We start from the raw sequence: 14,048 nt of genomic DNA, 5'->3' as shown, positions 1-14,048 counted from the left end.
TGTCTCGAAAAAGAAAAAAAAGAAAAAAAGAAAAGAAAAAAAAAAAGAAAAGCGTGCGGACCTAAGCACAGTCCTGAAAACATGAAAAACCCAGGTGCAGGGGCCCATAGTCCAGCATCTGTGAGCCTAGGGCAGGAGAGACAAGGATGGGCAAATCCCTGGGGCTCCCTGCTCTTTAGCCAGCCCAGCCTACTTGGTGAGCATCAGACCAGTAAAAGACCTTATTCCAAAAGATGAAGTAGACAGTTCCTTCAGTTTCTGAGGAATGACACCCAAAGCTAACCTCTGGCCTACACACACACACACACACACACACACACACACACACACACACACACACCAGCACCCACTTACCGGAACTGTAAGAAGGAGTCCAGGTATCCCCACCACAGATCCTGGTGCAGGGTCCAGGAGAACCTGAGACTCCGTCTGCCAGGCCGCTGTAGTATATATCCTCCTGGCAGCATGTGATGGGAGCAGAGATTTCTAATCCCCTCTGGCCCTGCCTCCCGTGTTACACCAGGCAGTATAATGCCAGCAGGACTTGGCAGTCAGGTCCTGGCCCTGTCCTGCTGAGGGCAGGCGTCAGCAGTGACACTGAAAATACCACAGAGGACGCAGAAAGAATTACAAGTAGCCATCTCAGGCCCTAAGCTACAGGAGTCTAACTGTAATCCCTGCTCTGTCCCCAGCTGGCAGGGGGACCAGTCACCCATGCTCTGATGCCTGGGGAAAAGACTTTAGAAATCCTAGCAAGCTGCAGCTGAACAGTGCTAATTCTGTACAAACATCTACGTGTATGTTATGTTTAACTTTTTTTTTTTTTTTTTTTTTTTTTTTGGTTTTTCGAGACAGGGTTTCTCTGTGTAGCCTTGGCCATCCTGGACTCACTTTGTAGACCAGGCTGGCCTCGAACTCACAGCGATCCGCCTGCTTCTGCCTCCCGAGTGCTGGGATTAAAGGCGTGCACCACCACGCCCGGCCATATGTTTAACATTTTCTTAATCTCCAAAGATCTCTACTACCATCTCAGCTCCTACCATCCCACCTCTGGGACCTTCAGCACCAACAATCTCTGTCTCTCACACAACTTTGTTTCCTTCCTTAGCTCTTTTCTGGCCAGCACCTGCCCTGTCCTCTAACCATATGCTGCCCTGCTCCACCAGGGCAGTGTAGCTCTTTGTACCTAGCCCACTCAAGGAACTGAGCCAGGAGGTGCATTCCCGGAAGCCACCAGCAGAGGGCATACCTGCATGTACCAGTGATCCTCTCAGAAGGACCACAGTTCCAACCTCCGCCCTTGGGGAAACCAGGGCCAGTACAGACACACCACCACACACACATTTTGCTATCTTTCTGTTGTCTGATGCTCTGGGGGGGCTCCCATTTGTTGCCTCAACTGCCTGCACTCTGTAGGAGACTGTCAACAGACTCCTCATGCGTGATCAGAAAGCCTTCCTTACGCTTAGCCAGGTGGGGAAACACAGTCAGGACCTCAGCTAAAACACCCACACTGACACGCAGGGTTCCCCAAGACCACTGTGTCTTTCCTTAGTTGCTTGCTCCATTGCACCCCCTGGTGTCCACTCGCAACCATCTGTTGCTGCCCACAGTTCCACAGTGAGCCCGCATCCCTTTTCACTGACCACCCTCGTGGACGGGTGCTTTCTGGAAAGCACCTCTAAACACAGTGACTCTCTGAGAATAGGAAAGGGCAAAATATTAGACATTGTTAAACCGGGGAATTCCACCATGCACCAGGCAAGAGAGGGAAGGTGAGGGGAAGGGAGGGGATGGCTAGGGTCTCTGCTGACCCATAGGAAGAAAACACACCACTGAGCTGGGGACATGGCTTAGCTGGTAGGATGCTTACCTAGCCCAGCACTGTATATATACCAGGTACCGTAACACAGTCTTGTGATCCCAGCACAGGAGTTCAAGGCCACCCTCAGCTACATAGTGAGTTTAAGGTGTAAGGGCAGTCTTAGTTATACCAGATGCTGTCAGATGTCAGAGATGGGGGTAGGGGAGAAAAAGACAGACAGACAGAGATTCTGAGATTCTCAGATTGATGGGCACAATAATCAAAGATCAGAACGCCCTGAAATGACACATCAAGCCCTCATTATCAACAGGAAGGGTGTTCATTTCTAGTCCCAGCCATGTGGAATGAGAAGACGTTGAGAGCCTTCAGAATACCCAGTTGACTCCCAACTCTGGAGGTCATTGGCCTGACCTTAGCTTTTGTATAGAACTGCCACTCTTTTTTTTTTTTTTAATTTGGGTTTCAAAAATGTATGCGTATGAGTGCATTGCCTGCATGTATGTAAGTGCCACACACGCATGATGCCTGGTGCCCTCAGAGACCAGGAGAAAGTGTCATATCCCTTGGGATTAGAGTTGCAGTCAGTTGTGGACCTCACTGAGGGTGCTGTGAACTGAACCCAGGCCCTCTGTGCTTTTGTTTGTTTGTTTTTCAAGACAGGGTTTCTCTGTGTATTCTTGGCTGTCCTGGACTTGCTTTATAGACCAGACTGGCCTTGAACTCGCAGAGATCCGCCTGCCTCTGCCTCTCAGCTGCTGGGATTAAAGGCGTGCACCACCACCACTTGAGGCTCTAGCTTGCTTTCTTACACAACCCAAGGACCACTGGTCCAGGGGTGGCCCCGCCCACAGAGAACCAGACCATCCCACAGCAATCAGCACTCAGAAAGTGCCTGAAGACATGCTCACTTGCAACCTGGTGGAGGCAGTTCCTCAACTGAGCTTTCCTCTTTCCAGATGTGCCTAGGTTTGTATCGCATTGACAAAAAGAAGCCAGTGCAAGAGGCCCTTGCTCCTTGGGGGCATGTTTGCTGTATACCATTACTGTTCATCCAAAAGCTCACCTGGGTTTCCTGTCTTGACAGGGGAGTGAGGGAGCCGGGGAGGACTCCATGCCACACCAGGATCAGAGGAGATGGTATGCTAAGCTGCAGAAGGCTCTGAAGGCCTTGGTCTCCAAACACCTTTAAAGTGCCCTAGGCCCTGTGCTTCCTGTCACCTATCTATTCTCCTCATTCCAGCCAGTGGTCCTCACTCCTGGCTTCAGGTTGGAATCACCTGAGATTTGTGTGGCGGGAGTGCTGAAGAGATGGCTCAGCTTGTAAGAGAACTGGCTGCTCTTCCAGAGGAACTGGGTTCTAGTCCCACAACCATCTATAAGTCTAATTCAAGGGGATCCCTCACCCACTTTTTTCCCTCTGTGGCCGCACAGACCACACATGCAGACAAAACACCCAAACACACAAAATAAAAACAAATAATTCCTTACAATTCTAGCCAGTTGTTAGTGGCACATGCCTTTTATCCCAGCACGTGGGAGGCAGAGGCTTATGGGTCTCTGTGAGTTTGAGGCCAGCCTGGTCTATAGAGTGAGTTTCAAGACAGCCAGGGCAACACAGAGAAACCCTGTCTGGAAATTTAAAAAATCCAACACCTGGGTTACCACCCTCTAGAGACTCTTGTCTTCGCATTCTAGAACAGGATGTTAGATGCTGAGGAAGTCCCCTGCCACCAACAGCTCACCCTGAGCTGACAACCACTGTTCGTCCTGCCTTCTTCACAGCCTCTGGGCCTGTTTATCTTCCTTGTGGGGAGTCATTGTCTCAGCCCCTACTGGCCAGAGCTGAGCAGGAGGAAATAAGGAGCCCACCTCCCAGAATCCCTAGAGAAAAGCAGAATGTCAGAGATGGGACGGTTTCACAAGGCTCTGTACCCTGCTTTCCCCGGGGATGCTGTCCCTTCCTAGTCATGGCCTGTTTCTGTCTGCTCTGCCTGCATGTGGCTGATTAAGGCAGAGGCTCGCCCAGGCTCAGGGGATGGAGGGAAGGCTCAGGTGAGGTCTTTGTTCTTGATGCCTCCTCGCTCCTCCTGCTTTAACCAGTGCTCAGGCGACATGGATGTCATTAGTGTGGCCCCTCAGGAGCACACAAACTGAGAGGTTGGTCTTTCGCGGTGGCAGTGGGGGGGGGGGGGGGGGCGGGGTGTGGACCCTTGAAGGGGTGTGTCCTTGTGGAAAGCAATTGAACCCACTGCTTTCAAAAAGCGTTAGTGTGATTCCCGTGGGACCCTGGTTGTTTCTATCGAGAGGGTTGTTATGAAGAATGTGTCTGCTAATCTCCTTCTGGCCTGCTAGCTTGACATACGATATCTTTTCACACACATGCTCCCGCCATTATGGGATGTCATATGTCACAAGGCCTTTCCTGAAACTGAGCACACAGGGCTCTGAGATCCTAGGCTTTCATTCCCCCAAAACTGTATTGCATTGTAAAGTACCCAGATGGAGGCATTTCACTATAGCAGTGGAAAATGGACTTACACACCTCCCAGCATGCCCAGCCAACTCCTCCAGTGGCTAAATCCAGTGGACTCTACCCAGTTCTCAGGGTGCGAAGCACTATAGGGTAGGGCTATAAAGTGACTCCTCTAACAAGGATGCCTTTGAGAGGGCCTGGGGACTGCCAGCTTAGCTGAGGCTCTCTGTTTCCAGGGCACTCCAGAAAGCAGGACCTTGGGCAACGCTGACCACGTCTCTCTCTTGCAACTCCATTGTCTCTGGGTTCTTCCTCCTCACTCCCTGTCTGTAATTCCAGCCTTCCTTCCTTCCTTCCTTCCTTCCTTCCTTCCTTCCTTCCTCTGCCCTTCCCCTCCCCCCCCCCCCCCCCCCCCCCCACCCCTGCACCCATGCTGGGAATTGAAACCAAGGCCTCAAGCATGCTAGTCAAGCAAGTATTCTACCACCGTGTCACATTCCCCAGCCCAGATTCTCTCCTGTCTGTCTGTTAAAAGTTGATGGCCCAGAGCACAGGGCCAGAAGACTACCCACACAGCCCTGTAATTCCATTCTATATGCATCCAGATGCGTAGAAGTAACGACTAATGACGAGGGTGAATGCTAACATGGCTGTGGATAACAGTGTGTTCCTATGTGAGGATTATAAATGGGCCACTCTGGTTGGGGGGTGTGGTCCTGAAAGAGATCTTGGGGAGGGAGAGAGGGCGAACTTGAGTGTTTTCTGCTCAATTTTGCTCTCCCCTGAAAATTGCCACACATAATAAAGCCTTTAGGAACGTTAGTGTCCCCTTGCAGGGATGTGTGGATAAACAGATTGAGCATATGATGGGCTGCTTCCCAGCCATGAAGAGGACTGCAGATGTAAGTTTCAACTCAGATGAACCTTGAAATATGCTAAGTGGGGGGGGGGTATGCTAGCTATGCTGACAGCTGTGCTTTGGGAGTGTGCACTGATCAGGAAGGAGCCATTAATAGGAAGAACAGTAAGGTCTTGAGGTGGAGACAACGAGGCCATGTTCCAGAACCCAAGGGACACAACAGACAATAGCATCAAATGCCACCAAGAATGGGAAACAGAGATCTCGGGTCCCACTAACAAAGTCGCTCCTGATGCCCTCTGCCCTGCTGTGTGTGTTTGTGTGTATATGTGTATGTGTATATGTGTGTGTTTGTGTGTGTGTGTGTGTTTGTGCGCGCAGTAGACTCACACTGTAGCCCAGGCTGGCCTAGATCCTAGTCTCACACTGTAGCCCAGGCTGGCCTAGATCCTAGTCTCACACTGTAGCCCAGGCACGGCTTAGACTTCCTGTGAGCATCCTGCTTCATCCTCCTGAGTGCTGAGATTGCAGGCATGAGCCACCACAATGGTCTAGGCTCAGATGATCCTAAACAGAGTACTGGGAGGCGACTCGGTGGTTAAAAGTGCTTGCTGCCCAAGCGTGAAGACTGAGGTAAATGCTATGTGTGCAGAGCAGTCCACCTGTGATTCTAACCGTAGAAGACAGAGACCCCAGTTACCAAGCTGGCTAGCAAACTAGTCACGCTAGCAAACTAGTCACACTAGCAAGCTCCGGGTTTGACTGAGAGACCCTGGCTCGATGAGTAATATAGAAAACTAACACCAGCGCTTGCTTGGCCACACACATGCAAACGCATTTGTGCCCTCTTTCTTGCTAGGTTAGATTGTACGGAGGGGTAGAAGAAGTTTCCAGGATTAGGCAGGCTTAGGTCAGCAGAAAGAGGTAGTAAGCCTCCCAGACAACAATTGAGCCAAGAGAATAAAGTTACTTTTACAGGAGCCTTTTATTTTATTTTTCAGCAAGAGTTTAGGACAGCCAAGGCTACACAGAGAAACCCTGTCTCAAAAAACCAATCAAACAAACAAACAAACAAAAAACCCAGAGATCTTCTAGGTCTATGTGATCAGGCTGGAATATAAACACGCCTTTAATCCAGGAGATAGAGGCAAACAGATCTGAGTTCAAGGCCAGCTTGGTTTAAAGCAAGTATGAGGTAAAGAAAAGCTTAGGTCCAGCCGTGGTGGTACATGCCTTTAATCCCAAAATGAAAGTAAAGTTAGTTTGTAGAAGGAAGCACCCATGTTTGAAAGTGATGTCTAATTGAGTGGCAGAAAAGGTGATGAATCAAAGAAGATCTGACAAAGTAGGACACGCCCAACTCTCACGAGAAGGAGAAGAAAGGGAAGCTGCTGAAGAGGATTACAGCTGGGTGTGTGCTACCCTGACTGTTTTATTCAGTGATGGTGGGACCTAGGGCTTCCTGCTCGTGAGGCAAACATTCTGCCATCTAAGCTTCATCTCCAGCTCTTCCTAGCATTAACTTTGTTTGCTTATGCTTTGTTTGTTTGTTTGAGACAGCATCTCTCTTTGTAGTCCAAGTTGTCCTAGAAACCACTATGTAGACCAGGTTGGCCTCAAACTCAAAGAGATCCTCCTGTCTCTGCCTCCTCCTGGGTGCTTGGGATTAGAGGTGTGAGTCACCAGGAGACTCGCTTTGTAGACCAAGCTGGCCTTAAACTCACAGCGATCGGCCTGCCTCCACCTCCCGAGTGCTGGGATAAAGGCGTGTACCACCACGCCCAGCCCATACCGTTAACTTCTTATGGTGGTACTACACTGATGGAAAGACCCTGACTTGAGAATCAGCTTTGCCTCTAAATCATATCCCAGTTTTCCTTCAGCTTTTTGCCCCAGGGATGTGTGTATGTTTTTCTTCCAAATTTTGGGTCCATGGCCAAACTGCCTAAGTCCAAAATCACACCAATGCTACTTAAGTATTTGGTCCAGTGTTACAGTATTTTGTATATGTTTGGCCTACAGAGCAAATAACTGACACAGAGAGACTAAAAGGTACTTTAAAGCTGCCAGCACTTTGCCAGGCAGAGTCTGAACTGATTCTAATCTACTTGTAAACTAAACAAACTACTCTAAACCTTATAACATACATATATTCCAAACACTTGCCACTATGACCCCTGGGCCGGTCCACATCCAGTTCCCACTGTCGTCCGTCCACCAACCGTCAAACTTTTCTCCTCCCTTCCAGGAAGTCCCACCTTCCACTTCCTGTCCTTCTGCCCAGCTGATTGGCTAAACAGCACTTTATTGATGGTTGATACATTCACTTAGCATTCTTCCACAGTCCAAGACTTTTTTGTTTTGTTTTGTTTTGTTTTTTGTTTGTTTGTTTGTTGAGACAGGGTTTCTCTGTGTAGCCTTGGCTGTCTTGGGCTCACCTTGTAGACCAGGCTGGCCTTGAACTCACAGTGCTCTGTCTGCCTCTGCCTCTTGAGTGCTGGGATTAAAGGTGTGTGCCACCACATGCAGCTGGCCCAGGGCATCTTATGTACCTGGCTCCGTGCAGGTTCTTTTTTAATTTTTGTAAATTAATTTATTTTGATTTGATTTTTAGACCAGGCTGGAGTCAAACTCATAGAAATCTGCCTTGGCTTCAGCTCCCGAGTGCTGGGGTTGAAGGTGTATTTCACCATGGTAGGTGTAAATTTAATTGTACTGTGTGTGTATGGGTGTTTTGCCTGCATGCATCTCTGTGCGCACTGCATGTCTGCAGTGCTGGAAGAGGCCAGAAGACAACATCGGATCCCCTGGAAGTGAAGTTGTGAACCCCCAACTGGGAATTGAACCTGGGTCCTCTGGGAGAGCAGCCAGTGCTCCTAATTGCTGAGCCATCTCTTCAGGCCCTGTGCATGTTAATTTTCCCCTAAGTGTAGTTCTATATCCCCAGTATTCTGAAAATTACCCAAAGTGCAGGGTTCTGCCTTTTTTCCCTTTTGAGGAACCTAAGTACAACAATAGCAGACCACCTGACTAATTGTTCCTGATGGTCTCCAGGAGAAATGTGTGGAAAATGCTTTTGACTGGGAATGGTTGGGGGCAGATCTTGAGCACTCTTAATTTCTTTTAAACAACCCATTAGAAGTACTTTGTCTGAGAACGTGTCTAAAACGTTAGGACCTTACCAGGGTGACACACCAAATTAATAGAATTACTATTTATATTTTACGGTGGTAAAAAGGAGCTGACCATAGGGTAGATGAACAACACTTCAGCCAGTCTGTAGTTTAGTCTAGGCAGGGGGTTTACAGTAATGACTAAATGTTATTGAGAGAGCTATGTGCCAGGCTCTGTTCTACATCATTCAACCTCAGCCCTGTATTGATGCAGACATTGCTAATTTACATACAAAAAAACTGAGGTGAAAAGAAGTTAACCCAAACTGGTTTACTCTCTCAGTTGTCCTCTGACTTTTACAGAAGTGCTGTGGCATGCATAGGCCTTTACTACACCAAGATATCTCTCTCTCTCTCTCTCTCTCTCTCTCTCTCTCTCTCTCTCTCTCTCTCTCTCTCTCTCTCTCTCTCTCTCTCTCTCTCTCTCTCACACACACACACACACACACACACACACACACACCAAATAAAGAACAAATGTGATAATTTTAATTTAAAAAAAGGGGGGGCTGGCAAGAAGGCTCCCAGGGTAAGAACACTTGCAGTCTGATGATCTGAGTGTGACACCCCACACACACACATTCCCCCCTCCCCCAGCCCTTCCCAAACAGAATGGAAGGAGGAGAAAGCGGCCCCTGCAGGTTGTGCTTTGACTTCCAAATGTGTGTCTTGTCTGCCTCACTGCCCTTCTCCAAAGTAACTGTTTCCGAAAGAGAAGTTCAGTTGCTTGTCTTTATAGATCAGTAATAGACAGCCAAGATCTGGAATCACAGCTCCTACTTTTTGTTTCATTGTTTGTTTGTTTTGTACATTTAAATTTTTATTTATTTATTGCCCACTGCCCCCCAGACAGGGTTTCTCTGTGTAGCCCTACCTGTCCTGGACTCACTTTGTAGACCAGGATGGCCTAGAACTCACTCTGCTTCCCGAGTGCTGGGATTAAAAGTATGTGCCACCATGCCTGGCTCCCAATCCCTTTTAATTTTTAAGTTCAGAATTAATCCTGAGTTCTAGGATTAAAGGCCTGTGCCACCACGCCCGGCTTTGTTTTGTTTTTGTTTTCTTCAAAACAGGATATGTAGCCTTGACTGTCCAGGAGCTTACTATGTAAACCAGGCTAGCTTTGAACTCACAGAGATCCACCTGGTTCCTACTTTTATTTTTATTTATTTATTCATTTTTGTTTTTTGTTTTTTTGAGACAGGGTTTCTCTGTGTAGCCTTGACTGTCCTGGACTCACTTTGTAGACCAGGCTGGCCTCCAACTCACAGCCTCTGCCTCCCGAGCGCTTGGATTAAAGGCGTGCGCCACCACTGCCCGGCTTGGTTCCTACTTTTATTCACTCTCTAGGCCCCCTTGTGTTGTGCATAGGAAATCTCACTGAGCTCTGGATTCACCAAAAGGGCTTTAAAGTCAAACCACCGGTACTTCTGACTTGCTGACCTATTTCATCTTTCTCCGTACTCCCATCACAACCTCTAGACCAATTCCTAAGGGGTCATGACCTATCAAGTTCTGCTTGGGACTCTACATCCTCTATACCTATTTATTACAGCCTTGCTTACAAGCCGCCTTAGAGTTGCTCTTTCAGCTATTTAATGAGTATTTGTTTTATGTGTCCAATTAGATTGTCCTCTAGGCACATGTTAAAGGCTGACAACACCTTTTAAAGAAAATTATTGTGATATGATGAGTGTGGGCCTAAGTGTGCTTCAGTGACACGTGGGCACCTTAGAGGACAAAGACGGTGTTACTCTGCAGGGCTACAACTTGCCTGGGATGTCAAGGGAGTTTGTTAAACTTGACTAGGAGTGACCTTTAATCACAGTACTTACTCAGGAAGCAGAATCCAAAAAAAGGTCTCTGGGTTTGAGCCTAGTCTGATTTACATTGTGAGTTTACAACAGATAGGTGGATCTCTAGGAGTCCAGGCCAGCCAGGACTATACAGGTAAGACCCCTGTCTTAAAACACAAAATATATTATAGGAAAATGAGGGGGGAAAATCAGTTTTCCTCGTGCAGTAGGAAAAGCATTTGCCACATAAGCCTGATGGCCTGAGTTCAATCTTCAGAACCCATATGAAGGTGGAGAGAACCAACTCCACTAAATTGTACTCTGACGGCCATCATATACACACATATCATAATTAATATTTTTAATTAAATCGATTATTATGATTACTATTATTATTAATTTTTTTGTTTTTTCGAGACAGGGTTTCTCTGTGTAGCCTTGGCTGTCCTGGACTCACCTTGTAGACCAGGCTGGCCTCGAACTCACAGCGATCCGCCTGCCTCTGCATCCCGAGTGGAGTGCTGGGATTAAAGGCGTGCACCACCACGCCCAGCTTATTTTTGTATTTTTTCCTAGTCAGGCTTTCTCTGTGTTAGCCTTGGCTGTCCTGGAGTTGCTTTGTAGACCAGGCTGGCCTTCCCAGGTACTGGGATTAAAGGCGTGCACTACCACGCCCCGTGTTAATTTAATTTTAAACTTTATTTATCTTGGTTTTTCGAGGCAGGTTTTTCTCTGTGTAGCCCTGGCTGTCCTGGGACTGATTCTGCAGAGTCAGACCAGGCTGCCTCAAGCTCAGAGATCCTCCTGCCTCTGCTTCCTGAGTGCTGGGATTAAAGGCGTGCGCCGCCATGAAACCCCATGGTTTTTTTAAAAAGTTGTAGTCAGCATTGCGTGCAGTCCCCGCCCCTCTACCCTTCCTCCTCTTTCCCGAGGCCCTGCCACGCCCCGAGGCAGTTCTTCCGCCCCCGCCCCAAGCATCTTCAGCGTCCCCTAGCGACCGGGCGGCGGCTCCTAGCAACAGCATCCCGGCGCCCTAACGACGGCAGCACGCAGGTTACGTCAGCGCGTTTGGCCACGCCCCCGCGCCGCCGGCCCCGCCTCCCCGTGCCTAGGCTGCCTCCGCCGCTACCGCCGCCGCTGTCGCCGCCGCCGCCCCGAGACTCGCGCAGAGCAGTTATGGCGGATCCCGCAGCGCCCGCTCCCGCTCCCGCTCCCGCCCAGGCCCCGGCCGCCGCCGCCCCGACCCCGGCCGCAGCCCCCGCCGCCGCCCCGCCGCCCGCTCCCGCCACGGACTCGGCCTCAGGGCCGTCCTCCGACTCCGGCCCCGAAGCGGGCTCGCAGCGCCTGCTGTTCTCTCACGACCTGGTGTCCGGCCGTTACCGCGGCTCCGTGCACTTCGGGCTGGTGCGCCTCATCCACGGCGAGGACTCGGACTCGGAGGGCGAGGAGGACGGCCGCGGCAGCTCGGGCTGCTCCGAGGCCGGGGGCGCGGGCCACGAGGAGGGCCGGGCCAGCCCGCTGCGGCGCGGCTACGTGCGCGTCCAGTGGTACCCGGAGGGCGTCAAGCAGCATGTGAAGGAGACGAAGGTGAGGCGGGCCGGGGCGGCCGGGAGGGCTGGCAGGGGGCACGCTGCCTCAGCGCCCGGTGCACCGTCATCGCACCGGCCTGGGCGCGCACGCCGGCAGGGCTCCCTCCCGGCTCGTGGCGAGGGGAGGGGCCTTGCGAGCGATGCTCGGCCTCGGGGTGACGGACGGGCACGGACGCCCGTGGGGACCTCCTCAGCGTCTGAGGCGGCTTCGGCGTTACCCCAGTGCGGCGTCTCGCCGACACCCCCACCCCGAAAGGAGGTCCGTGCTGCATTGTGCATCCAGAAGGGAAAGGCCGTGCCGGGGAGGGCTTGGCTGTGGGCATCGCAAAACAAAGATAGAGGTGAAAACCCAAGAAGTTGAGCTGATGCCGACGGCCCGACGTCCTTTTTTTTTTTTTTTTTTTAAACCTCGCTGCATCCTTTGAATTGCTGCGGAGAACTTTGTGAGGAAAAGGATGAGCAGTTCAGAGCCATGATATTAATAGTACTGAAGGAGTTGATGGCAGCTGTGACTGGGTGTCTTGGGCTCCTGGGGTGGGGTGTCCTATGCGACGGTGGGTAGAGGAGAGGGACCAATGGGAAAAGCTGTCAGGTTTTTCTTAACCTGGGGCTGTTGAGCAAACACCACACTCTCCCGCAGTGTTGGAATGAGGCTTTTGAATGGAGCATTCTACAAAAGAGGACTGTCCTAAACCTAAACCAAGGTTGCTTTGCAGGTTTGTTTTCCCGAGTGTGCATTTTCTATCAGTGAATCTTTCTCACACACATACCTTTATCTCCCAGCTCTTCTCCTCCTGCCCCTCCCCATCCGGGAGACATTTCTAAGTATGAATCAGGCCCTGCCTTGTTTTAGGCCCCTGGAAAGCCTGCTGGGGGGGGGGGGGCGGTATTCATTAATTCGTTAATTTTTGCATTGTTGAGGCATCCCAGGGACTTGATGCAAGACTAGCTCTGGAGCTACAACTCTGAATTTTGAGAGTAAATCTTGCCACGTTGTCTAGACTGCCTGAAAATTGTGATATTCCCACCTCAGCCTCAGCATATGGAGGACTAAAGAGCCACACCCATCACAGGAGGCTCTTTCGAAGTCAATTTAGGGTCCCCATTTGGTGACTCACGCCTTTAATCCCAGCTCTAGGGAGGCTGAGGCAGAAGGGTCTCAGAATGCAGCCAACCCGATCTACATAGTGGACAAGCAGAGAGCTACCCTGTCTCCAAAACAAAACAAAGTTAATCTCAGTTTCTCACACTGGGAGAAAAAGACAGCAGAGGAATATGGCTTCGGGCCATACCAAGAAGGAGATACTGCAGATAGAGGATGGCAGGGGCCCAGTGCTGAGGACAGGCTGCGATCTAGTTCTTTGGGCAGGAGTGATTGCTGATACCAGCATCTATTTTTCATTACTCAGTGTGTACCTACAGTCTCAGCTTCTGAAAAATGGAAATCAGGCAATAGCCTTCAACCTTAAGGAAACTGAGTTCATTTGCAAAAGTATCTGGAAATCCACTCCATTTTGCCGCAGAGCCTACAGCTTCATCTAATGCTTATTTGAAATTATCAGTGTTTGGAAAAAGGGTTATTGTTTTCATTCTGTGTCTGCGTTGTGTTGCCAGCAGTTTTCTGTAAGGTTCAGGAAATGTGTTCCCTCACCAGCTTCTCCAGCGGGTTGAGTCCCAGTCTGGCTGAGGGAACTGGGCCTCTTTGCCATTTTTGTCAGTTGTTCCTGTTCATCTTGACATTGGTGGCTAACTTTGTTTACGGCTATGTTCCCTCCGCCTCCCCCACAACATGTAACAACATTTGACCAAAATTTGACCCAAAAAACTTATTTTGGCATTACATAGAAGAATAACTTGAGAAAGGCCTGTTTGGGTAGGTTTTGACAGTTCCCTCCTGTAACTTGGTTTGAGTGCCTTGGAGCCATCTTGTCCCTGGTAGCACTTCTTCTGTTGCAATTTTTGTAGCTTCCAGCAAAGAGATTCCAAGGAATGGTGCCACTGAAGGTGACAGGACCCAGTTCTGTTGCTAAGGACTAGATAGTTCATGTTTTGGTGAGGTTGTACATTTACAAGCAGCAGTTGTTTGTCAACTTGAGCTGTGGGTACATGGCAGAGGTGGGTCCTGGGACCTTGCAGCACTTTGTTTAGGGAGTTTGCCCTCCCCTCCCCCACCTCATTTAGGGAAAGGTTTGAGGGCTGGTGTCTGCTTCCTGCTCATCATGGGGGGGTCTCTCCCTCCTTTCCTCCCTCCCTCCCTCACCCTCTCTCTCTCTCTCTCTCCTTCCCTCCCTCTCTACCTCTCTCTCTCTTTTGCAGACCAGGCTGGTCTCAAT

At 50.0% G+C, this 14,048-nt stretch overlaps 1 protein-coding gene across 1 annotated transcript in view; it reads left to right on the top strand.

Moving 5' to 3' along the window:
- Window positions 1-11,287: 11,287 nt before the first annotated feature.
- Window positions 11,288-14,048, top strand: part of Ube2o (ubiquitin conjugating enzyme E2 O) — a 43,473-nt gene continuing 40,712 nt past the window's right edge. The window contains exon 1 of the mRNA XM_051159099.1: window positions 11,288-11,713. Coding sequence (XP_051015056.1) covers window positions 11,303-11,713 — 411 coding nt within the window. The 5' untranslated portion in view covers window positions 11,288-11,302. The remainder of the gene's footprint in view (window positions 11,714-14,048) is intronic.

The sequence above is a fragment of the Acomys russatus genome, chromosome 16 (assembly GCF_903995435.1).
Source record: "Acomys russatus chromosome 16, mAcoRus1.1, whole genome shotgun sequence".
In the NCBI taxonomy this organism is placed as follows: domain Eukaryota; kingdom Metazoa; phylum Chordata; class Mammalia; order Rodentia; family Muridae; genus Acomys; species Acomys russatus.
Note: the sequence above shows the minus strand (reverse complement) of the source record. Positions and strands in the feature narration are given on the sequence as shown.